The sequence below is a fragment of the Apteryx mantelli genome, chromosome 6, assembly GCF_036417845.1.
Source record: "Apteryx mantelli isolate bAptMan1 chromosome 6, bAptMan1.hap1, whole genome shotgun sequence".
Lineage (NCBI taxonomy): Eukaryota > Metazoa > Chordata > Aves > Apterygiformes > Apterygidae > Apteryx > Apteryx mantelli.
In genome coordinates this window covers 49,807,850-49,828,737 of record NC_089983.1, presented here as the reverse complement: position 1 = coordinate 49,828,737, position 20,888 = coordinate 49,807,850, and the positions used below count along the sequence as shown (strand labels likewise).

The following is a 20,888-nucleotide window of genomic DNA, read 5'->3' as shown; positions in this document are numbered from 1 at the left end:
GCGGCCGACACTTGTTCACCTCGGGCTTTCGGATGATAAACACACCGCTCTTTTCCATCACTTCCCATCAGCTTTTAAAGCAAACGCCCCTTGCTTCGAGCCTCGAGGAGCTGCCCAGAGTCGGTGGGCGAGAAGGGCCGTGGCCCATGCAAGGTCACTGCAATCCCCAGACCGCATCCTAACGATGCGCTCAAACCGTAACTCAAGAACAGCAGGACTCTCCTATTGCTAAAAACCATCACAGTCTGACAATTGGGAATTATTCCAATCCTGACCAGCGAGTAAGTGGGAAAACTGCTGAAACTTCATCTTTGTTCTGGGAAAAATCCTCATTTCACATGCTACTGAGCTACTTTAATTTCGCCAGGACAAACTCAATTTCATGAAAAGCTCCCTTCAAGCCTTTTTTCTTAAATCACCTTTTTGTAGAAATAGTCTAAAGTATTTCCATGGAAAACAAGTTAGTGTTTTGCAACCCCTTGACTCATTAAAACAAACACTTACTTGAAAATTCATCTATGGTTATTACATCCTGGGTTTACAAAATAATTCCTGTCGTGCATTTACTTTGCATCCAGTTTCAGTGTTACATGAGTAAAATGTAAAGTTAAAGAATAGTTAACAGTCACCACTTTGCAATAAGCTATAGGCCCTTTCAGAGGCATATTTTCATCCTGCTAGGAAATTCAGGTCTAATATCAAATCTATCCGGATAGGAGTTATGTTCTAATTGAAGGGGAAATTTTAGTTTCAAATAAAAACTTGGCCAGTTTCAGAATCCGCTAATTGAGTCTATGACGCATATGCTTCATAAGCTTTTTAGGAACTGCAGTTCTGTGCCACTCCACGCCTTAGAAAACTCAGTTCAAAACTGTGCCTTTCCTTTATAAAAGCAACAGTCATATTTCAATTAGCTTTACTGGCCACAGCCAAATGCAATTCAAATTAAAACGCCATATAATACTGGTGATTATTTCTAAAATGCAGGGCGGCGCTAAGCCACCAGCGAACCACGCGTGAACGCTGCCCGATTTCAAGTTATGCCTGCACTGCCCCGCAGGAAGTCGCAAGCAAATTCAGGGCGACTATCCCAAACGGGTGAAAACTACTCTCTCTTTCCAGCGCCGCTTCGAGCGCAGCGGAAGGAAAGGAAGCCTGCGGCCCAGCCCTGAACGCTCCTCACGTTCAGATCGCGCTGCGTTAGAGACCGGTTTTCTCGTGTTTAGCACAAAACCGGCTCTTAGCAGCGGCGGACGCGGGGCGCAGGAGGACAGGTTGCATTGCAGCTCCCCGTCGACGTTGACGTCGACGCCGGCGCCAGCCCCGCGGCGGGGGCGCTTGCAGCTGAAAGGCAGGCAAATTGCCCTGAGAAACGCACCTCGGGGGTTCTGGGGTTTTTTTTGGAATTGTCCATCACTGCTGATCGGACCTGGGCTGAAAGTGTAAAAACCCCCTTTCCCGCTCAACGGGCAGCCAGCAGCTCCGTCTTCCAGCCTCAGCTGCAACCTGCCGCTCCCGCCGGAGTGTCTGTTCCCATGGAAACCGCAGCCATCTCGGGGAAAACACGCTGTTTTTAATAACTGCTTTATTATTTTCACATAGGTCTGTTTTCCAGGCTGACAATATAATACAGAACTGTACTATCTGACAACTGTTAGATGAGCTTTCTCCTTGCCGTATAACCATGTTTGACTTTATTTTGTCATGGTTAAACTAGAAACCCTACCGTGACTTTTGTTTTTCACTGAAAGTTTCAATAGTAGATTACCTTCCTGGAGGTAATAAAGCCATGCGTTCTTTTGACTGCTCTTCTATCAGGAGCTATCTTTAAATCAAAGCATTCGAGAGCTTTTAAAAGTCAGCTTAGACACAACTCAATAGAGTATTTTTAATAGTAAATTATCTGAATTGTGAAGAGACTTCAGTTCTTGCTTCTACTCACATCCATCAGATTTTTTAGGTATGTTTGTGATACTCAGCTCTAGGCAGCCTTGCTGGAAAACACAGCATAAATAAACAAAACCATTTCACTTTAAAAAAAGGGCTTATTCTACTCTACATATATACACATTATTTAATAATTTATAAGTATTAGTCACAATCATTGTTTTTCCAACATACTACTCAATTTGACAGATACATTTTTAATGATGAACATTTTCAGAGTAGCAACACACCCTTAGGAAGGATTCAGAGAAAAGATAACCTGCTCAAGATAAAAGATAAATCAATACAGAGAATCTTCACGAGCTCCTCCTCCGTTTCTCCAGAAACACTCCGTCTTATTAGTAGTGACCCCATTTGCACTACTTACCTATTGTTTTAATTTGGTTTAATAAAGTAAATAATTCATACCTCACCAAGCGAGTAATAGCGCCTTGGAATCTGGGAGTCTGGATAGATGTTTTCCAGGTACCACGAGAAGGGTTTGCACTGCAGGGTCTCTCTTAGTGCTTTTCTCACTGATACATCACCATAATCCACTTTAACAACACCTGAAATTTTTAAGAGAATACATGATTGAAGTACAGTTTCTGTATAGCTGCAAAGAATAAATCACTGATCATTTTCCAGTTTTCATGATTTCCCTTTAATTATCATCCATTTGCTATAATTATAACATTGTATGAATACAAGTGCAGCTGCTGCAACACATATCTTTACAAGCATTAAATAAATGATTTAGCAAATTGAAATGCTTGAAAATTGTACTTTTTTCTTCTTTACAGATAATTTACCAATCTGGAAAGGCATGGTCATTGAATTTTTTGATTTCTTCATATTCCCAAATATTAAAGCCCATTCATTTAGGCGGTCAGGACCAAATTTCAATTGGATAGAATCCAAGTATTTCAGACCAAATCACAATTCACCTAACTTCTCTTTCACTAAATGCTGCACCGGGTTTATTTGATGTGATACTCTCAGAAAGAAACCCATATCCATCCACATTTTTACAAACCATTTTTCAAAAGCATCTCGCTAGTGTTTCCAAACATGCACCGTTCTGAGAGAAATAACTGGAGCGAAGCATGGCTGTTTTATTTAAGTAATCAAGAGTTAGTTTACAACTGCAGGAGGCTGACGGAAAACAAAACTTTCACCAGAAAGGCTTCCCACTCCTTCCACATCCCACCGGACGGGAGGACGCACTGGGGAAGGGGAGGACCATCTCAGCCCTCTCGGTCGAAGCTGTCCTACTTTCCATGTCACAGCTAAATCGTCACCGCGTCCGGCACTGTCTTTCCCCCAGCAATTCTTTACACTGGAGACCTGAGTTGGCGGCACTCAGCTGGCCACCAGCAAGGAGTGTTGCACGGGTCACAACGCAGGAGACACAGTTTACAGAAGAGAAGAAAGCAGACAGGAATCAGCAAAAGGGAAAATCAACTAGCAATCCTTTACATACTAAAAGCATGGTCCACGTTCTTATTTAAATTAGAGGAATACACAGTGCTTCCAAGAACCACACAGACTTCCAAAACTTCTTGTATGTCTTTATGATAGCAGTATGCACCCTGGAAAGAAAAAAACAGCTACATACAGAAGACAGACTCAAAGAGATCAGAAATGATCTTGCATCAGACACAAACACACATATCATACATTTAATGACACGTATACATTAACACTGCTGAAAGATGAAGTTCAGGAAAAAGATGGCTTGAAATCTACACCGTAAGTACAGGAATAAGTTCCTTACTCCTCCTAAGCTTGGAAGTGTTCTCAAAGCCCTTGAGATCTAGCACTTGCCCTCCAACCAGTATGGGCTAGGTTATATAAAGAGCCTTTGCCCAGCTCCCTGCTCATACTGAAGTCAGTGGCGATTTTGCTGTCGGCAAACGGTAGCAGAGTTCATCTGACATGAGCGCTCCCGGAAAGCCCACCCAGAACATGCATAGTTCATGAGGCAAGAGTAGGCAAGCTCAGCTTTACGCCTTCCCAATAGCTTCTGAAAACGAGGGATAAAAATCAATCAATCATGTTGAGAAGAAATCTGTCAGACATAACAGTTTTAGTGCTAAAAAAGGGGAAAACTTAATACCTTCAACTTCTTAACCTTTTATATGAAGAAAGTGTAACAGGTAAATACTATTTTCATTTTACACCCTCTTACCAAGTTGACTTCTTTGCAGCTTTGCAGATGACTTTCAGAGTTTAATATAAAACTGAACCAGTAGCAGGCAAGACCCTTTTCAGTACTGACATATATTTTCAATACTCTAGATCTTCGGGGAAGAATGGGATAGCTAAGGAAGGTAGAGTACCTCACAGGAAGAAATATAAAGGCCAATCCAAAAGTCCTTGCTACTTGGCCATATTGAGTTATTAGGAACCAGAACCCCAAAAGCATCTGAAAAAAATAGTTAAAAAATATGCTCTGTATTCTAATTTAATCTCAGATGAGGGATTTCCTGTGAAAACGCCTTCAAAAGAAATAGTGGAAGTCAAAACACTAGTTTCCAATATGCAGCTGATACTGGCTTATTCCCATCGTACCACATGAGACAACTCCTCGCAGCACTTCAGCCACACGCCAGACATTTGAACGGCAGTAAATTACTACATCCGCATAAAGCTTTCTTTGAGTCACATTAATCTGCCGAGGTTTAGGACTGCCCTCCTTGCCCATCTTCCATGCTTCGCTGCAACAGGAGCGCGCTGCAAATGCTCCCACGGAGTTTGCTCCACTGTAGAACATGCCACCACGCTGACATCAAAATATCTCTCAGAGGACACTGAATTTGGTTAATTTTCAGTTTGAAAAACCACAAAAAGGGCTTTTATAATTGTGAAATACCATATCAAACTCCAAGTTTATAGCCAGTTTATGACAGCTATACAACTATCTACAGTTACCACTACTAGTTCTTTATCAGTGTTGGGATTTTGGAAATAGTTCCTCAGCCTACTGGTCTTTATTTTGAAATACATTTTTAGGCAGATTAGTAGCATATTTATTTTTCTCAGTATTTTAAAGAAGTGCTCTATATAACTCCAATGCATTCAAATACAGAGCGAGGATATTCTGGTCACGATGTCTGATTTACTGGTTTTCAGCCAGTTTTGAGTCCATGGAGGTAGCACTATATTTAAAGAATTTCAGCTCATACTTCGAAAGACACTACCAGATTTGTAACCTAGCTGGGTTTCAGTTATATGTTGCATTCCCGTCATCTTCTACTTTCCATTATTTATGGGATCTTTTCTGAAATGATTATAGAGGTAAAACTCCAAGGATACTAGCATATTCTCCTAGGAAATCAGGCCATAAAGCACAAGATGCTATCAATTTTTAAAGAAACTCAGTAAGCAACAACAGTTGAACTATTCATTCCTATTAAAAAATTTTCAAAAAAATTCTTATCTGTATTTCCCAAATATTTACCTGTTATGTCTTTGAGAAATTAGGCTAATGCATGACTATTTAATTGTAGGATATGATTTAAATCTAGATAATTAAATAAAATACAGGATACTCTGCAAATTATTGCTACAGGCTAAAATCAAGCAAGTGCTCCTGGGGAAGCACTTTAGCCTGATAATAATGACTGGGGGTGACTGATGCATAATCAACACCATACCGGCAAAAATTCCTCGGAAACTGGAAGTGCTTGGTCGATGCCAAGAAATTAAGCGGTACTTAGGCAAGCCTTAGGGAAGCATGAAATTTTAACATCTCCACTGAGAGAACGGGAGCCGGCCCCTCGCCACCAGGTATGCAACGGGGCAGAGCGGCGAGGGCAGGGGCCGGCTCCTGCCTGTGAGCTGAGTCCAGGGGGATGCCGGAGGGACGGGCAGGATGCTGGATGCCACGGAAGGATGTGTAGGGCCAGAAGAGGTTTGGAGGCATGGGGAAAACCTACGCCTGGCTACAGTATCTCCAGTAATGTATTCTGGCAGATTTTATAAACACTTATTGTTAAAGGATTTGAAGGGGTTTTTTTGTTTTGTTTTGTTTTTAATTGAAAGAAATAGAGGTAACACACCAGCTGTTCTGGAATCAAGGAGATTCATCACAGAATTTCCTTCTACTGTGTTTCAGGGAACAAAAGCATTCAAAGGTCAGTATTATGGTTGTTATTTAGCATTTTACTTTTTGAAATGTCAACTTTTGTCTAAGTACAACTCATCACGTATGTGAATAGTCCTGTGTGTATCGATTCATTGTTTAATTTAACACATACTAGCTAAAACACACTGGTTAAGCAAATATAAGTGCTGCTGAACTAGATGGCCTCCTGAGGTCCTCTCCAACCTGAATTATTCTATGATTAGAAGTCAGCAGTATGCAGGAGCACCTCAGCTTTTATGCATCCAGTGCCCACGTGATTTTGAGACTGATTTTGAGCGGAAGGTGTTCACTTGTACTTGAGAAGTAAGATTCATTAAGGTAATTCATGCTTGCTACTCCAAACTGGAGGCATGTGAAACCATTAGTCATTCTTAAAAGCCTGGAAGGGCCTTAAAATTATCATCAGCAGAAATGAAGCATTTCCAAATTCACCATTAGAAAGAAAATGTGGATATCAGTCTTCCTCTCTTTTTCATCGTTAGCTTTTCTGCTTACAGCAGTGCTAGTCAGTCTCATTTGACAACGGGCTTATGATGCAGAAACGTGGTAAAGGGTTAATTTAAAATTCCAGCTGAGATAAGGTCTCATGATTCAAAGGATGCATAAGGACATTTTCCTTCAATAGTTGCAATGGGTTTAACACTTGTCAAATGGGTTTTTATCTTAAGACGACATGTCCTTAGAAGCACTGAGACCCTCCTGTTCATTTCAGTGTGCCTAACCCCCATGCTTCTGCTAATCAGCATCTTATGGCTGCTTTGTTGGTATTTCTTTTGCATGGAGATTACCCATTTAGAACTTTTTGTCAGTAAAATTGGCAATAATTCTGAAAGGAAAACTTTTATGGCTCTCTGCCTCCAAGATCACACACTTATCTTGGTCTGACAGCCACAAGAATCCTTCAAATGAAGGTAACAGCAAACGGAAGAAGAACGTCACAACGAGATGCCTAAGCTACGGTGTGAAAAGCGCTCCTGTAACTTGCGTGTGATGGCAGCGTGATGGGGTACCGCGCTGGAGACTGGAAGGTCTATCCTGAAGACTGTTTCTGCGAGGGCCAACACGAGAACAGGAACTCCTCATCACGTTGTCCGCCAAACCAGCGTGCTTCTGCGACGTCCCTGAGCAGGGAGGCACGCTCGGGCAGGAGTCCCTCCAGCACTGCGCTGGCACTGCGAAGCATCTGCTGTCCTCCACGTTTAGCCGGACGCAAAGGCGGCAGTATTTTGATGAAGTCAACAGGCAGTTGCACTTTTACCTGTAACATTACGCCAAGGGAACAGTACAAACAGTCCAAGAATAAACTTTCCTACACTGAACAAATCTGCACTGCTTGCAGAAACCACGCTCTAACAACAAACCAAAAACCTTAACTGCTTCCATGAGCTCTACAGCCACCACAGCCTTGAAAACCAGCTATACAAGACAACTTGGATCAGACGACTTTACTGAAGCGTCTCTCTGTTACCACGACAGGACCGAAGAAGCAAAGACTGGGGAGAACACGCCTCGGTATTGGGTAGGATATTAACAGGGTTGTTGCACAAGTTTTGCCTGAAGAATAGTTGTCGTTCATAAATACCGATGGTGGAAAAATAAAGACGCCTGCCTGACTTTAGAAGCCATCTCTGCATGTGCACTGCACAGAACCAAACTGAAAACATCTTTGCTCTTTGAAAAGAGGAACTTTTTCACCATTTATGTATGCTTTAAGGGCAAGCTTTTACTGGAAAGGGGGAGTGGACGACAGCGACTGGGTGCCACTTCTTGGGGAAGAGAGATGTGTTACTGCTGTTGTTTGTGCCACTCAGTTCTTATCTATAATTAAGCTAACCTTCCTCATGGGAAGGCACTCAAGGTGTCAGGAAAAAACCAATATCTGTGTTTCAAAGTGCTTTGCACCGCAGGGATCTGATAAGGCTGAACATGAGGAAAAAGGATATTAGCATGGTTGCAGCCCGCGATCGCAACCACCACAGCCGCCCCCACCGCGCGCACGTTGCTATTCTCTCTGCGCACCGCGCCAGAAGCAGTCTCTCGGCGAAAATACCCTGTGCACTCAGCGAACACCCTGCCTCTATTTCGTTTTCCCCTACCAAAAACGCTCCCTGCTACGACCCCGCGATTCTGACAGGTTCTCCTTCTCCAAAGCAGCTCCGGCACGCACGCAGCACACGTTATTCACGCGACGCGCAGCTCCGCCAGCGCACGCACTCTGCTCTTCCTTCCAGCAAGAACCGCATTTGTACAGACCTCGAGTGAGCTGTTACGTTCCCTTCTGCTCAGTTTAAAACCAACCTAATATGAATCAATACCTATTTAGTGTCACTGCTTGCTAAATAATCAATAGGACTTGGAGGACAGACAAAATACAAACTCCGCTTATATTTAAATAACAAAATGGGAGTGAAACGTCCTTGAATGGAAGAAAAATACAACATCAGAAGCAGCTACAGAAAGGGTGGCGTGCAAGAGAATGGATTAAAAATATCTCAGGGAAGGAAGCAGATTAGTTTAACGGAGCAGATGTGTTTCAAGCAGAACAAATTGAATCCTTGCAGAATTGCACTGCTCCTGCATTTTTTCTAATGGGTGTATTCTGCAAATATGTATGCAAGGATACAGTTGCAAAATTGGGTAAATGTACCATTTCTGCAGAAGACGACATTTACTCATGATGATAAAGATGGAAGCATTTCACTGGAATGAAATACAAAGTTGCAGAACTGGGAATAATTTCCTTTGTATAACAATAGTACTTAGAAAACTTAATCCAGATTCAGCTCTTGCGGTCTTTCGCTGCCTTACAAAAATTAAGAGAAAAAAACTGTTTCATTGAACTAGTATTGTAGTGTGCGCAAATGGGCAGCATTGCAAACAGAGAAGCCATCTTACGCATATCTCTCTGTAGTTCAGTTTTGAAAATGTGCATTGCCTTGCAAAGTAGCCAGCTCATTATTTGGGATGCTCCATTTAAATTACAAAGCTAAGAAGCGAGTTGGGAGGCTATTCAGAAACTCCAGAGCTGGAGATGGCTTTGTTTGCCTGATTTTTGCTTCTTTTAAAACCAAAGCGGCATTCAGATTTGTTAAGTGTTTCATAGGATTAAACATGGCAATGTGCTAAACTAAAAATGAGATGCAAAATCGGAAGGTCTGGTATGACATAAATTACAGAGAAGGAGTGAGAATATTTGCTAATAATTTTAGAAGAATACCAGTTTCTGTCTCAACACGGTTCAACCGGTGTCTTTGAGGACACGTCTATCCAGCACGCTTCCTTTGCCTTGAAGACGACGGAGGTGAGTGCTTGAGAAGCGCGTGTGATCGGCGCCGGAGCAACAGTCCCACTCCTTCCCTCGCCGGCACCGCGGAGCGATCCATCCCTGCGGCTGCGCGGGGCAGCGGTTACACATCATCACACCATTCCTGCACGGTTTCCACAGCTCTTACAATGCAATTCAGAAAACAATACTTGTACTGCTGTACGCTTACAAAATGCAGGGACATCCATTTTATATCTGTATCAAAAGCAGGCAAATTAATTGGCAACTCGTACAATTTCTGATCAGCCAAAAGAGTGAAGAAGTTGCCGGTGGGACTCTTTGACATGACTCACTCACACAGTCACAAAAACACACGTAACAGACAAAAAAGCAAAACAAAGAATGTCCTGACTAAGCCCCCCCCCCAACCTTAGATCCCTCTAAGAGGTTCCTACATTAATTCATCAGCAATTTAAGATAAATATAAGTTGCAGTTTCATAATATGAAATATGGTATTGCGTCCAAGTTTTGCATGGGAAAACAGGTCAGCTATATGTGCTTGGGGAAAGTAAGCTGCAGATTTCTACCATGCAACAGTATTATTGCTCAAGAAAAGCAGTCAATAATTGTCAATATTTCTGCAAATAAAGCATTGTCATGATAGTGTGCTGCACTTTTAAAGCTTCTTCTGTCAAAAAGAATAAGACTAAATGATGTTTTACCCTATAAACAAACATGTAATTTAGGCTACTTACACATGCATAATTTAGACAGAAAAACAGAGGCTTAGTGAGACTAATTAACCCTTACACTACCACTTTGGTCCAGAGATGAAAAGAAAAAAAAAAATCAATTTTACCAGAACAGGTATTTTATGGTTAAAATTAATCATGTGTAAAGATGTTTGTACAGCCCACACCTCAGGAAAGCATTTAAGAGAATGCAAAACCAAAGAGAATCTAGGACCTCACCTGTGACTTTTGCTTTAAACATCTAGCACCAAAGATTAAAGTAAAGTAAAACTATCAAGGTACTACAAGAAGAATTTTGATACCGAAAAAGTTTTTCCTGTGGAAACAATAAACCCCAGCTACATTCCAGACATTCTTTGGAATGAAACTTATGGAAAATTAATTGTTCCTGGGAAATTTTGTGTCTTTTAGTAATGCTTAAGGGTAACATGAATCAAAATTGCACTGCTTGGACTAGAAGACAGCAACGACACATGCAGAGCTGGTTTCAGTTATCCGGGTGCCGAAGCGTTCATAACAGCGAACACATTTTTGTAGCGGGGAAAAGTACCGAACACCTTCATGAAGGACCACTACATTCACGGTGTTTTCACATTTAAACGTTTGTTTTCTATTGACATTCATTGTATTAAGAGTAGACAACTAGGTTAGATATCAATAGTTACTCTGTAGGTATCCTAGTCCGATGAATCTCTTTTTGAATGTCCACGCAACCCTACAAAACAGGGATTTTTCCCAACTCAGAGTATCATTTTAGAGAGGAAAAAAAAACACACACACACACACACACACACACACACACACAGAGTATTCAAAAACATATCTGACATTACATGGTATTTCAATTCTGGACACACTATGCTATTCACGAGTGTATTATTTTTGCCAGTCTGTTTGCATTTTATGTATATTAACAAAAATAAAGGTTTTCTTACTACTCTTCTCTATCATCTGAAAAGCTACATGAGACAGGTCATCAGAGACTTGTAATATGCCTCACAAGGGTTACCTTCAGGAAAAACCATAAAGAAGGCCCTGAATCACAGAATCACAGAATCGCTGAGGTTGGAAGGGACCTCTGGAGATCATCTAGTCCAACCCCCCTGCTCCACCAGGGTCACCTAGAGCACATTGCACAGGATTGCATCCAGGCGCATTTTGAATATCTCCAGAGAAGGAGACTCCACCACCTCTCTGGGCAACCTGTTCCAGTGCTCTGTCACCCTCACAGTGAAAAAGTTTTTCCTCATGTTCAGATGGAAGTGTCTGTGTTTCAGTTTGTGCCTGTTGCCTCGCGTCCTGTCGCTCGGCACCACTGAAAAGAGTCTGGCCCCATCCTCTCGACACCCTCCCTTCAGATACTTATACACATTGATAAGATCTCCTCTCAGCCTTCTCTTCTCCAAGCTAAACAGGCCAAGCTCTCTCAGCCTTTCCTCATAAGAGAGATGCTCCAGTCCCCTAATCATCTTTGTGGCCCTTCGCTGGACTTGCTCCAGTAGTGCCACATCCCTCTTGTCCTGGGGAGCCCAGAACTGGACGCAGTACTCCAGATGGGGCCTCACCAGGGCTGAGTAGAGGGGGAGAATCACCTCCCTCGACCTGCTGGCAACACTCTTTCTGATGCAGCCCAGGATACCATTGGCCTTCTTGGCCACAAGGGCACATTGCTGCCTCATACTTAACTTGGTGTCCACCAGCACTCCCAGGTCCTTCTCCGCAGAGCTGCTTTCCAGCAGGTCAACCCCCAACCTGTCCTGGTGCATGGGGTTATTCCTCCCCAGGTGCAGGACCCTGCACTTCCCTTTGTTGAATTTCATGAGGTTCCTCTCCGCCCACCTCTCCAGCCTGTCCAAGTCTCTCTGAATGGCAGCACAGCCCTCTGGGGTATCGGCCACTCCTCCCAGTTTTGTATCATCAGCAAACTTGCTGAGTGTGCACTCTGTGCCTTCATCCAGGTCATTGATGAAGAAGTTGAACAAGACTGGACCCAGGACTGACCCCTGGGGGACACCGCTAGCTACAGGCCGCCAACTAGACTCTGTGCCACTGATCACAACTCTCTGAGCTCTGCCATTCAGCCAGTTCTCAATCCACCTCACTGTCCACTCATCTAACCCACACTTCCTGAGCTTGTCTATGAGGATGCTATGGGAGACAGTGTCAAAAGCCTTGCTGAAGTCTAGGTAGACAACATCCACTGCTCTCCCCTCATCTACCCAGCCAGTCATTCCATCATAGAAGGCTATCAGATTGGTTAGGCATGATTTCCCCTTGGTGAAGCCATGCTGACTACTCCTGATCACCTTCTTTTCCTCCACATGCGTGGAGATGGCTTCCAGGGTGAGCTGCTCCATCACCTTTCCAGGGATGGAGGTGAGGCTGACTGGCCTGTAGTTCCCTGGGTCCTCCTTCTTGCCCTTTTTGAAGACTGGGGTGACATTGGCTTTCTTCCAGTCCTCGGGCACCTCTCCTGTTCTCCATGACCTTTCAAAGATGATGGAGAGTGGCTTAACAATAACATCCGCCAGCTCCCTCAGCACTCGTGGGTGCATCCCATCAGGGCCCATGGATTTGTGGGTGTCAAGTTTGCTTAAATGATCTCTAACCCACTCCTCCTCCACCAAGGGAAAGTCTTCCTCTCTCCAGACTTTCTCTCTTGCCTCCAGGGTCTGGGGTTCCTGAGGGCTGGCCTGAGCAGTAAAGACTGAAGCAAAGGCGGCATTCAGTAGCTCTGCCTTCTCTGCATCCTTCGTCACCAGGGCACCCTCCCCGTTCAGCAAAGGGCCCACATTTTCCCTAGTCTTCCTCTTGCTGCTGATGTATTTGAAGAAGCCCTTCTTGCTGTCCTTGACATCTCTAGCCAGATTTAATTCCAAACGGGCCTTAGCCTTCCTTGTCGCATCCCTGCATACTCTGACAACGTTCCTATATTCCTCCCAAGTGGCCTGTCCCCCTTTCCACTTTCTGTAGACTTCTTTCTTCTGGTTGAGTTTTGCCAGGAGCTCCTTGCTCATCCATGCAGGTCTCCTGCCTCCTTTGCTTGACTTCCTACTCATAGGGATGCACCGCTCTTGAGCCTGGAGGAGGTGATGTTTGAATATTAACCAACTCTCTTGAACACTCCTTCCTTCCAGGGCCCTCACCCATGGGATTCCTCCAAGTAGGTCCCTGAAGAGGACAAAGTTTGCTCTCCTGAAGTCCAGGGTTGCGATCCTACTTGGTGCCCTGCTGCCTCCTCGCAGGATCCTGAACTCCACCATCTCATGGTCACTGCAGCTAAGGCAGCCCCCAACCTTCACATCTTCCACCAGTCCTTCTTTGTTTGTTAGTACGAGGTCCAGCAGCACACCTCTCCTTGTTGGCTCCTCCACCACCTGGGTCAAGAAGTTGTCACCAATGCTCTGCAGGAATCTCCAGGACTGTTTGTGCCTAGCTGTGTTGTCTTTCCAGCAGATATCGGGGTGGTTGAAGTCCCCCATGAGAACCAGGGCCTGGGATCGTGAGGCTACTTCCAGCTGTCTGTAGAAGGCCTCATCGACTTCCTCATCCTGATCAGGTGGCCTGTAGTAAACACCCACAACAGGGTCACCTCTATTAGCCTGCCCTTTGAACCTTACCCATAAGCTCTCGACTCGCTCTTCATCCACCCCTAGGCACAGCTCAATACATTCCAGTTGCTCTCTCACATAAAGAGCAACTCCACCACCTCGCTTTCCTGGCCTGTCTTTCCTAAAAAGTACGTAGCCATCCATGACAGCACTCCAGTCATGCGAGCTATCCCACCATGTCTCTGTAATGGCAATGAGATCATGGCCCTGCGACCGCACACACATCTCTAGTTCTTCCTGTTTGTTCCCCAAGCTGCGTGCATTGGTGTACAGGCATTTCAGGGAGGTGATCGAGCATGCAGGTTTCCCAGGAGGGATACAAGAGGGTCCTCCATAGCCACATCCCATGCGCACTTCCCTGGCTGCATTCACCTGCTGGAGGCATCCTGACTTGAGCAGTCTTTTGCCAACTACCCTGTCACTATAACTCTCCCCTTCCCCCATCTTTCCTAGTTTAAAGCCCTCCTTACCAGGTTGGCCAACCTGTTGGCAAAGACCCGCGTGCCCCGCCTCGTGAGGTGGATCCCATCTCTCGCCATCAGCTGTCGATCTTCAAACAGGGTCCCATGGTCGTAGAAACCAAAACCCTGTTGCCAACACCAGCGGCGCAGCCAGTCGTTAACCTGGAAAGTCCGTCTCCTCCTCCTCTCATCCATCCCCCTCACTGGCAGGATTGAGGAGATGGTCTGTCCACCCACTCTTTACACCCCTTCTTATTGCAAATTTAATACAATATTCTTTGCAAACATAAGGGTGCAGTAAGTGACACATAAGATAAAACAATAATTTGATCTGTCTTGATTCAAGTATATTAATTATGTGGGGGGCACTTCTGTGTTTTTTGATCTACAAATGTTGTGTTTCCTCTCTTCTAAGACATTTTATAAATGACATTCATGAAACAGGAACAACATCTAGGAAGAAAGGTTTTAAGCTCTTTTTTAACTGCAGCTTTAGGTTAGGACAGTATTAGTAGGTTGTGACCTCTGGAACAACTACAAGATAAGACAAACCAAATTGCCACATCCCTCTCGTAAGTAGCTTTGAATTAAATCCAGCCAGATGACCCCCAAAACTAAGCCAAGCAACTTCAACCTTCAAGGCAGCTGCTGGTATTAACAAGTCAGTATTCAGCTCACCACTGCCGTGTTTCTGAGGCCGGTCATTTTTTCAGCCAGGAAGAGCAAATTTCCACCTTTCCAGGCTTGTCAGTATTCTTCTTTCCTCGTAAGCCCACCGTTGCAAGAGATTTCCTCAAGTCTTCCGAATAACGTGCACATTTCAAGCCTAGTTAGATGGCCCCGAGGGGACGCCTGGCACGAGGGACGGGAAGAAGAGATTGCACAGGGAAGAACCAGAGGGATGGAGGAGCGGCCATGCACATGTGGGCACGCGTGCAAGCCAAAGGGTGGCCAGATTCCTACCACCTCATTGGATCATGGACGCCGTAATAAGGAATTATCTTGAAAAAACGTTATTTTTATTCTCACACTTTGGTTTTGAAGGCACAGGATTTGAAGTACCGACCATTTTCTCATCTTGATGTATTTGAAACCAGGCACAAGCAAAAACGATGCCCAACAGTCCTTTTCATAAAACGTGCAAAGAAGTGTTAACGCAGAGCCCTGCACATCGAGCGCACAATTAACACAAGCTGAATTTGAAAGCGCCCAGACCCCAAACAGCTCACGCTGCACACGGCTTCCTCGCTCCGAGCACGTAGCTCAGAAACGGCTCGGGCCCCAACCGTCTGCTGTGGCAAGACATCCCCTGCCGACCTCAAACAGACTCACCCTCACCAAGCACAAGAGAAAATCACTGAAGTGGCTGCTGTTGCTCTGTGAAGCTGCAGAGCAGGAAATATCAAACTTCCCACTACATTCAGTTCATCTTTTATGCATGCAATCACCCAAAATCAGAATTACGGGAAAACAGTTTTGATATATTTTATACATTTCCCATCCAGAGCATACACTCATTTCTGCACATCAGTCTCTGACTTTCTTTAGACACAGAGCGCGATTTCTGCATACAGTTCCTGCCGCGGTGTTACGGTCTGCTCTTTCAAGCAAATAACAAGTGCTCTACACGGGAAAACGTACGCAGCACTTCGTAAGCTTCTGCAATAAAAAACCTAGGGAGGTAAGCGTGGGATGGACACTTGCAATCAGTGAAACCTGCCTAACGAGGTGCAAGGACCCGCTGCCCTCCCCTGCAAGCCTTACCGCAACTACAGTTTTTAGGGATTAAAATACGCGATCGCTAGAATTGCGGCGAGCTGGTAACGATGGCCATAACTGTGGTTTTGCTCACTTGGAACGCTAACGACAAACGGGGAGCCAGCAGAACAGTATCCAGCAGAAACTGGGAGGGTGTTCAGGGTGAACGCTTTCTAGTACATAGTTCACTCAACTGTTGCACTTTTGCTGTGTTTTTGATTCTTTTTCAGCATTAGTAGCTGAGTAGCTTTGGTGAGTAATTCCTGAGCGCTAAACTGTTTGTGAAGAGCATCGTTCTCTTTTCAGAGAGGTGCTTTTGCCAAATTACGTTGGCTGCACAAATCTGATCGGTCCAACAAAGATCCGGGGCTGAATATGGGCACTGGAAATATACGGACTTTCAAAAAACGCCACTCAGGACACACTTTCAAGTTCTGGTTGGTACAAGCAGTGCCGTCAGCGAGCTCGTTTCAGAGCGGTGGCGGAGGCGGAGGCGAAGGCAGGGTCCAGCCAGCTGACCCCGCTTCCCCCATACCCCTCGGCACAGACCGACGCTCGCCGCAAGAACCGGCGGCCTTGGCGCAGCTCTCATTTCAGACACCTTCGCACCTAGCCGTGCTAAATAGATAAGTGTGTATACACACGCACACGCAATTTTTCAAATAAACAAGTAAATAACAGCTCTTATTAGAAACAGCGAGTAACACTGCACGTACCTTGCAGTGTGCTTGCTTCTGTTCAATGTGGGTTTTTCTCAATCAATATGAAGAGCTGAGCAGCACTCACAAGAAGCCCAATAAGCAGGGACTGCTAATGTGATTCAGCAGTGTTAGTGCCTTAAAAACATTAGCAGAGGAACAACAGAAAAAAGGTACTTCTTGATTCAGAAAAGAAGAGAGAAGCTGCCATGCGTACCCCTTCTCACCCCTACCCCTACCTCTAAGGCATCTCAGGCAAGGATCGTGCGCGCCGTAACTCCGAAGACATTTATGCATACGGAGTCCAAGAACATCTTCCGTGCTCAGGAGCACTCACACGAATGCATTTACACGTCTTGGGTCCCAGGAACGCCTAGCCCACAGAACGACGGCTGACTTGCAGCATGCACTGCATCGCTCGCGCCGCGTCCAGCATGACCGCCGAACTGCACGGGAGAGCCGGTCGAGCAAGGGAGTTAAGACAGGCCCGCTGCTAACTGCAATGCCGAAAAGCTTGTATTAAACATCATACCGGCTTTCTTTATCCCTAGCACGCTCGTTTTCTAGCCAGGGTGACAACAGGAACACCAGCACGACCCAGCAGCGCGTTGCAGCTTCGTCCGCAGGGCAGACCACCCCACCCTGACTCGCTGCCGAGGTCCTCCTTCGCGCGGGTACGCGAAAGCAGCCGTGCACATCCCGCTGCAGACCAACGCCTAACGCCGCGGCTTGAACGAGTGCGGTCTGGAACCGCTGCACTCCCAGCTCTGGCAGTCCTGCAGCGCGGCAGGTCTGCACAGTTGAGCGAAGACTGAAAATGTTTATCGAGAGCCCTTACTTGCTAAATTGATACAGTCATTATCAACCTAATTACATAATTACACTTGAAAAAAGGATTGAACATCATCTGCTGAATAAATCTAAGTAAAACACAAGCACTTATCTTGCAATCCCAAATCAAAACTACGAAGTACTATATTTAAACTCTCAATAATGCCTTAAATAAAGTGCCCTAAAAATAATGCAACTTTGCGTTGTAGCCTAACTTTAATAGACCAGCTAGTACATTGGATTGAATATGAACTGATTAATAGGAAGACAAAGTAGTTTAGCAATGCAGTAAGTGTATAGAGAAACCAAACTATTATACACTTTATCCGTTTCAGCTGAGTGTGCAAATGCAGGCCTGTCGCCTGATTAGATACAGTATTTTAATACATAAATTGATATAACTGTCTACATTTTGGGAACATACAGGCCAAGTGGAGTGAGACATGCTGGAACAACATGAAAAAGATGGTGAATATTGCCGCTAGGGTTGGTAAGTTAGGTGACTGGGGCGGGCTGCAATGTGTGTATGTGCAAATCCATGTACGGGGATACGCATGAATGTATGCCTGTGTCGGAAAGAATGAAATAAAATACATGGTTTTGCATATGTGAGAGACAATTGTTGGTATAACAGCGAAGAACTGCCTGGAGTGTAATCCTGCACTGTTGGCTTCAATCAATCACACTGATAATTTAATGGATAATAATAATAATGAAAATATGAGAATTCTGCCTATTAAATGAACTAACAAATTCTAAAAAAATTATTAGCTTTTTTTATTGGTGATGCCAATTAAAAACTGATATGGATGATTAGAGAATTGGTAAAAAAAAAATGAATAGGCAAAGCTTTGCTTCATAGTTTGGCATACATTTTATACACATTTTGCCTCACTGATATGAGGTCAGCCAGCCCGCTTTTAGGGTACTTTGCATTCCAAAGGAGACAGGAAAGAATATTTTAAAAGTGCAAGGATTTATACTGATTTAGTAGGAAAGTCTTCCCTGTCAGCTCAATTACCTGGCACCCTTTTAACCTTATCATAAATGAAAGAGGTTTCAGAATACCAGTGATGTCAATTGTAACATGGGCCTTATTCAGCAGCTCCTCTGTTTTTTAGAATAAATTAATAGATTTACTTTCTTTTCTAAGAAAGAGACTTCCTTTAATCCATTTGAAATGTATTTAGTGTTTCTGAAAATAATTATTTTAAACTCTCCTGAATTATTTGGCTTTTACGGTTTTAGGCTGTAATGACGCTGCAGACTCTGTTAGGTTCCCACCAAATAAAATTCAAAGCTGCTTTTCATATACAATACCTGCACCAAACCAAAAAGATAAGTGATCCTTATTAAAACTACAACGTGTGGTCTTAATATCAGCTGGCAAACCAATCCCAGTCTTAGCAAACACAACTTTCACACGCCAGCAGCGGCACCGAGACCCTTCTCTAGACATGCAGAGCAAATGCACCATTCACTGCGAAAGGCGCAGTGAAAATAAAACTGTGTTGTTTTCTCATACACCGGTGCCAAATGACGCAAATGAAATGTTTTTCTACAAGAATTGTTTCTCTAACTTTTTAGACAAGAAAATTTGGGATCATTCTTTCCGCGCTGTATGTCTTCCCTGAATAAAGAACTAAGCTCTGCCATCAGAGAGACCGGGAACCGGTAGGAATAGGCAGAAATGAGGAACCAGAAGATATTATTTAGCAGGTTTTGAGGAAAGGCTGGAGCTGCTAGAGGTGTCTCTGCAACAGATAACATTCCAGGTTTGTTTCTTGGTACTTACATAAATCCCTGCCTGGTTTTGTTGTCTGTACCTGCACAACATCAAAAACAGACAATCCTTCCTTACAACCACACAAAGAAAATACCAAGGATTTCTGTTCACTGGCTAGGGCTCTTCGGCAGCACAGTAACAGCACTGCAGACACGAATAACTCGTCCCCCGCTTCATACTTGCGAGCGACGGATGCAGCTAAAGAAAAGCAACCAACATGTTGACTTGCTGCTGAGTGACTGTGCCCAGGGAGCGGAAGCGGCCGAGGGCAACGGTGGCACTGCAGGACGAGACGCGGAGCAGCGCTCTTTGGGCAACAACTTCATTGCATTATTAGTTAATGTAGCAACAATACGGCAGTTAATGGAAACACTGCGTTTTTGAAGTATAAATGTTAGACGATAGCATGCAGGAGCCTATTTTAACTGAACTGCCACTAAAGCAGAACTTCATACGCACTGTCAACAAAAGCTTCCAGATGAACAGAAGATCGTTCCACGACAAACATTGCTTCTAGGGATGCCATCTTTCTGGAAGCAGTTGTTCAATTAAAAGCAAAGGGATGAAATATTATCTTATACAAAACTGTCTCACAGCTGAAAATAATTAACAAAAAAGCTCTCTTAATCGAATGGCCAGAATATCACCGGAAGGCATACCTTTGCACTGAAAATGATCCGTCGTGAAAAAAATTAATTTATTCTGTGCACGGAGACAAGGACCATTACATAAAATGGCGAGGGGTGCTGAAGCATCCCCCCGCAAGAGGCAGGTACGCCAGGATGACTCGGAGACCGAGAGAGACACAGTCACCTCCTCCCAGCTGCAGGGAGAAGCAACGCGCCCTCCGTCTTGTCCCTCCGGCCACCCGGAGGCCGTGATGTATAGGTATCCTCGCACATATGTGAAAAAGCGTACTGTGACAAATTTGGCCTCTCTTTTAAACCTGAATTAAATCTGTAAGGTTCTCCCTGGTATTTTTTTCTTAAATCTGTGTCAGATTTGTTAAAACCTCTGGCTCCCACGTCACCCGGCACATGGCATGGACGGCGAGGCAGCACCTTGGACCGCGGGGCGCAGGGGCAGCAGAAGGGAACAAACTTGTCCTCATGCACGCGCGACTTCCACGAAGACGAGGGACAGCAGCAATTTCAGATATGTCTAAGAGCAAAATAAACTGTAGATGGGCTCTTCTGAAGTGGCGTTAGAGTTCCACTTTTCAAGCAGACGGCCTCAAGAAAGCTATTCAAAACTTGATTAATCAAGACTTCTACCTCAGAATATAATTACTAGGTGTGCACCCTAATTATGCCGAGGGATATATTTAATGTAACGCCACTGTGGATAACCACTGGTTCCTCCTCCTCTTAGGACACAATCTAGGAGATCAGATGAATTGGATCCCAGAGGAGAACTGGGTAGATGAGTGTGCGCTGATAGATAATAGCTTCAGAGACCTAATTACTAAAATGCAACTTTCTTTGTTCTCTAGCAGAATTATCTAGAGATCTGTATTTTTCAGAATAATAAAGTAAAAGAAATCTGTGCCAGACAAAAGGATAAAAAAGAAGTTTAACAATATTGGTAACAATTTCTGACATTCAGCAATGACCTCTAAAAAAATCTAACTAACTTCAGAAAAATCAGAA

The 20,888-nt window shown here is 44.2% G+C and overlaps 1 protein-coding gene across 1 annotated transcript in view; it reads right to left on the bottom strand.

The window, feature by feature from the left end:
* Positions 1 to 20,888, bottom strand: part of GALNT13 (polypeptide N-acetylgalactosaminyltransferase 13) — a 159,378-nt gene that overhangs the window by 24,138 nt on the left and 114,352 nt on the right. Inside the window, exon 10 of the mRNA XM_067299455.1 lies at positions 2,356 to 2,495. Within this exon, the coding sequence (XP_067155556.1) occupies positions 2,356 to 2,495 (140 nt within the window). The remainder of the gene's footprint in view (positions 1 to 2,355; positions 2,496 to 20,888) is intronic.